Source organism: Otolemur garnettii, unplaced genomic scaffold (assembly GCF_000181295.1).
Source record: "Otolemur garnettii isolate 467f Iridium unplaced genomic scaffold, OtoGar3 scaffold00039, whole genome shotgun sequence".
Lineage (NCBI taxonomy): Eukaryota > Metazoa > Chordata > Mammalia > Primates > Galagidae > Otolemur > Otolemur garnettii.
The window spans coordinates 1,514,004-1,518,552 of record NW_003852434.1 but is presented as its reverse complement, the minus strand read 5'-3'; the positions used below and the strand labels follow the sequence as shown (position 1 = coordinate 1,518,552).

Genomic DNA, 4,549 nt, shown 5'->3' with positions numbered 1-4,549 from the left:
TTTTGTTTCAATGTTTTACTTCATGGTTCTTATTACCTACTCACATTTTGTGTGATAACAGCATTCTTATTGCAATAGAAATAGAAATTATAACAGTATTTTTGCTAATAGTGTTTTTGCTACTTTTAATAGAAAGCAAAGGTTTTAATGGAAATACCGTTGTGTAATAAATTGAGGCAGTAATACAAAATAACACCACGCATAATGTTAATGCTATTTCTATGAGCAACACCAATATTTATAGAAAAAAAACCCCAGTGAATATTATTTCCACTTAAAGTTGCAAACCTTCCGTGGAGCTTGCTTCTCTTTGCTTGTTCTGTCTTTCAAATTGAAATGATGTTTTTATTTTTAGAGCTCCAGCCAAAGGACCTAATGATTTTTAAAAGCAATTTCCTATAGTTCATGCTTGCTTTTTCTTCCTGGTCACACAGAAGAACACTCAGCAAAGCCTTGACGCAGGTGCACACGGACTGAGACCCTAAGTGCACACAGACCTCCAAACCCGCTCCTTTTCAGTCTAACACGGAGGACGGGGCCGGACGCACGCAGCAGGTGGGGCGCCGGAAGTTCTGCAGCATGGACTGGAAAACGCGGTGCTGCCTGCCTTTGAGCTTCTTATTCGATGAAGTATCCGAGGAAATGGATCTCCGGGGCTGGTTGTTTTGGGTTTTGATTAATTTCTCATGTTCCCTGATTTGTCTTTGTAAATGGTTCTGGATGGCGATTCCCAGGGACTCCGGGTCCAAGGATGCCCCGTACACTTCCCACGTCATTCCCTGCTCATCCCACACGACATCCTTGACGCGCTTGGACTGTTTCAGCTGAAGCTTGGATTCCAAGCTGAGCTGCTTTTTCTTATCGCCTGGAGTGAGTCCCACTTGAGCGGCAGCTGCTGTCACGTTTAACTTCTGCTCCTTGAGGAACTCGCTGACCCGGCTGGCCCTGCGCGGGCTGGCTTTGACCGAGCGAGAAGGGGTCCTCTTGCCAGAACCCGGGCTGGAGTCACCCAGGGAATCCGAGGGCAGGCTCAGGCTTGTGGCTGTCTTGGGCTGTCTGTTTTCTTCGGAGGTGCCCTCCTGGGTCTTTCTAATCGGAGAAGGAGTAGGACTAGCAGCGGCCGCTGTGCCTCCACTTTCTTGAGCTTTGGGATTGAGCAGCAGGGTTTTGGCCTCTGGGGTATCAGGGCCAGGAGACTCTTGTTCTCTTACTATCTGTGGAGACGCAGGCTTCTTCTCCCTTGTGTTAGTGGGACCCAAGCTTCCGGACTGGTCAGCTTCGATGGCAGGACTGCAAGAGGCCAACAGTTGGCAATCTGGGTCTGTTCTGTGGCCATTTGTGGTTTGCACAGACGGCTTGGTGTTAAATTTCCCCAGTCCATGCCTTGTTTCAGCTTGACTGCCCGCTTTGGTAGAGATGTGGTCAGTGGGGTCAGCTTTCAGGGGGCGAGAATTAGTATCTGGCAGCTGTTTAGCGGTTGGTTCTTCCCTCGCTGGGGTCATTCCTGCTGACTTCCCATCTTTACACATATCCTGGGCATTCCTGGAGGCCACATTGATTGACGAGGTTTCCACGACCTCGCCTGGTGGGGTCTCTGGTTTCCTGCCCCCTGGGAAAGCTGCGGAGACAGCTGCAGCTGTCTGAATGCGCACCTGAGGCATGATGCCAGAGCACTGACCAGACTCCCGAGGGACTTGTGTGCCCTGGGAGAGCTCCAACTTGTGGCCCCGACTGCCAGCGCTGTGGCAGATCACACTCAGCTGCTCGTGTTCCGAGTGCAGAGGAGCAGGGCTTGCCTTTAGGAAGGCAGTGAGGATGCTGGGGCTGGTGGAGACGGCCCTGCTCTCCACGCTGGCTACCGCCTGCACCTCTGCATCTTGCCGGGCCCTGCCGGGAGCCTCCTGGGTCTCACGGTCAGTGTGGCTGGTCATCGTGCTGGCTTCTCTGAACCTCAGCATCTGCTGTTGTGCCAGCAGCCCCTCCTTCTCTGGATCTGGAGGACATGCTGAGCCTTCACTGGTGGGAGGGAGTGGTTGAGGTGTCACAGAAGTTGTATCTTGGGGGTCAGAGGTGGTGGGAGAGGACTGCTTGTTCTCAGAGCATCCATCTCCTGCAGGAGGTTCACAGGGCCTAGCGTCAGAGTCACAGGCGGCTGGCTGTCTCTCCCCTTCAGGGCCACCTACGGTAGAGGGTGAATGAGTGGCCAGCCCGGCTGCTGTATCTGAAGCCTGCAGTGTTCCCTGGACTGCAGTTTGTGAAGGAAACTCACAGGACACGTGACCTTTGCTGCCTCCACAGGTGTCTCCTGCAGGACAACTTGGCTTCTCAGGTTGTTCCTCATTTGAGGTGCTCTGTGATTTCCCTGGGAAATCTCCAGGTACGGAAGAAGGGCTGGCACTGGACCAGTGGCCTGTGACCACCTGGGGTGTGTGCCGATCAGCTGGCATTGTAAACGATGCCTTTCCTGCTGCGGAACCTGGGGCTGCTGCTGGGGGCTGGCTGCTCCCTGGAGGCTGGGGGCTGCCGGGAGAGTTGAGTGGAGGAGATGCTTTCTCTACTTCATTAAAGACCCCAGGGGAAGACATGTCTGGCTGGGCGGTCTCATGCTCACAAGCCTGCATCAGGGCCTCAGCAGCTTCCCCGGGGCTGAGGTCTGCTTCTGCTGGGGCCCCTGAAAAGCCATTGGCATTCTTACACAAGAGAGCCGGTCTGTGCAGGGGTGCGGACGCCCGCAGCTCTCCCAGAGTCTCTTCTTTTCCAGAAGCTGCAATCAGGGAGGTTTTAGCCGCTCTCAGAGGGTCGGGGACCGTCCCCATGGAATCTCTCTTCAGGAACACTGCAGAGCTGTCCCTTGAGTGGGGAGGCAGGGGCTGCCCAGAGTGAGACACTGTCAGAGCTGATTCTTCTGCAGATCCAGCCTACAAATCAAGGAAACAGTGCCTTTAATACAGTACATCATTTAAGGACTGAAAAATATAGTCAAGTGTCATTCTCATAAGATTTCATGAGCACATTGAAACTTTTCTTCCTTCATCCGTTGATATAAAAGTAGATCTTGAGAAAAGACATTTTGAAAAAATATTCTCATTGTACAAATTATTCTTTTAATATATGAGTTTCTGTTTGCATCCTGCTGCTGCCTGGCAAATAGGTCTTTGTGATATCTACCTAAGTTTGATAACTAACTGCCTCGAAAGCTACTTGTATAATTTGCTTTATCAGACATTGGAAAATCCCGTAAAGCTACTATAATTAAATTAATAAGTATTGAAAGGCCTTAACTGGATATAGGAAATAAGATATCTAGAAATAGATCCAAGTATAAATGGGGATTCCATATATAACAAAAGAAGCATTTCAATTTGGTAGCAAAAGGTGGGGTAAAAGGTGGGGTATTTCATACAAATAAAGGGACTGGTCAATGATTTATTCATCTGGAAGAAAAGAAAACCAGATCTTTTTCTTATACCAATTCCAAAAATAAATTTGGGGTGGATTTAGATGAATTATAGGTTAGACTATAAAATAATTCATTAATTAAATAAAAATCTTGTCAGAACATCCAGGAATCAAAAATGTAATCCAGGTGAGCTAGGCAGTCAGGCTTCTTCTGACAAGGTAGGTACTACACAAGAAAATATAAACTTAAGGGACTAAATTAAATTCAAAACTTTTGCATGATCAAAGATGCCCTAAAAATACAATAGATTTGAATAAAAAACGTTTGCAAATCTAAAGGACAGGCCAAAATGTCATATTTATAATACAGAAGGAGCTCTTAAAACTTATAATTTTGTATTCTAAAAATCAAATTTATAAGGAGACCAAGTAACCCATTGGAAAAAAGATAAAGAATATGTAAATATAGTTTACAAGGCAGGAAATCCAAGTAACCAACAAATTTATGAAAAGATGCTTCAATTCATTTGCTGCCCAATACATGAAAATAAAGTGACAGTGAGATTTTACTTCATACCAGCTGCACTTGCAGAAACTTAAAAAAAGAAGACTTTTAACACTACAGCTTGGGAGACCTAGGAAAAGAATTTTTATTAATCGTAGGTGCAAATGTATGTTGTTACAGCTTTCTTCGGGAAGCAGTTTTGTTTTTAAAACTAAAAATACACATGCCTTTGACTCAGCGATACCAACTCTACCAGTAGCAATAAAAACACCAGCACATGAATACAGATACGGTTATGTTTATTGAAGCACTATTTATAGAGACAAAAACCGAAAACAGGCTGGTCCCCACAAGTGGGGGAAATGGTAGGATAGATCATGACACAGCTCTACTGTAGAATATTATGAAGCCATTAAAGTAAATAACTAATTTGCCTGTAATTTCTCCCACTCCAAGGATTTCCCTAAGGGATGGTCGAATGAGAAAAGCAAGATACAGCAAAAAGCATGGACATTTTCATTTTTGTAAAACAATGACCGAAAGCACTCCATATGTCTACACACACAGGGAGATGTGTTTGTGCGTGATTACATACATTCTAAAAATATTTGGAATAGGACAAATTAAGTGTTAAACAGAGGCAGA

At 46.3% G+C, this 4,549-nt stretch overlaps 1 protein-coding gene across 1 annotated transcript; it reads right to left on the bottom strand.

The window, feature by feature from the left end:
* Positions 1-207: 207 nt before the first annotated feature.
* On the bottom strand, positions 208-2,853 carry GPRIN3 (GPRIN family member 3). Its single transcript, XM_012805341.2, has one exon. The coding sequence runs from the start codon at positions 2,814-2,816 to the stop codon at positions 516-518; it is 2,301 nt and encodes a 766-aa protein (XP_012660795.1). The 5' UTR covers positions 2,817-2,853; the 3' UTR covers positions 208-515.
* Between the last annotated feature and the right edge of the window lie 1,696 nt (positions 2,854-4,549).

Bases quoted from the DNA above. Each gene is read 5' to 3' on its own strand.
- GPRIN3 (XM_012805341.2), bottom strand. From the start codon at position 2,816: ATGGGGACGGTCCCCGACCCTCTGAGAGCGGCTAAAACCTCCCTGATT.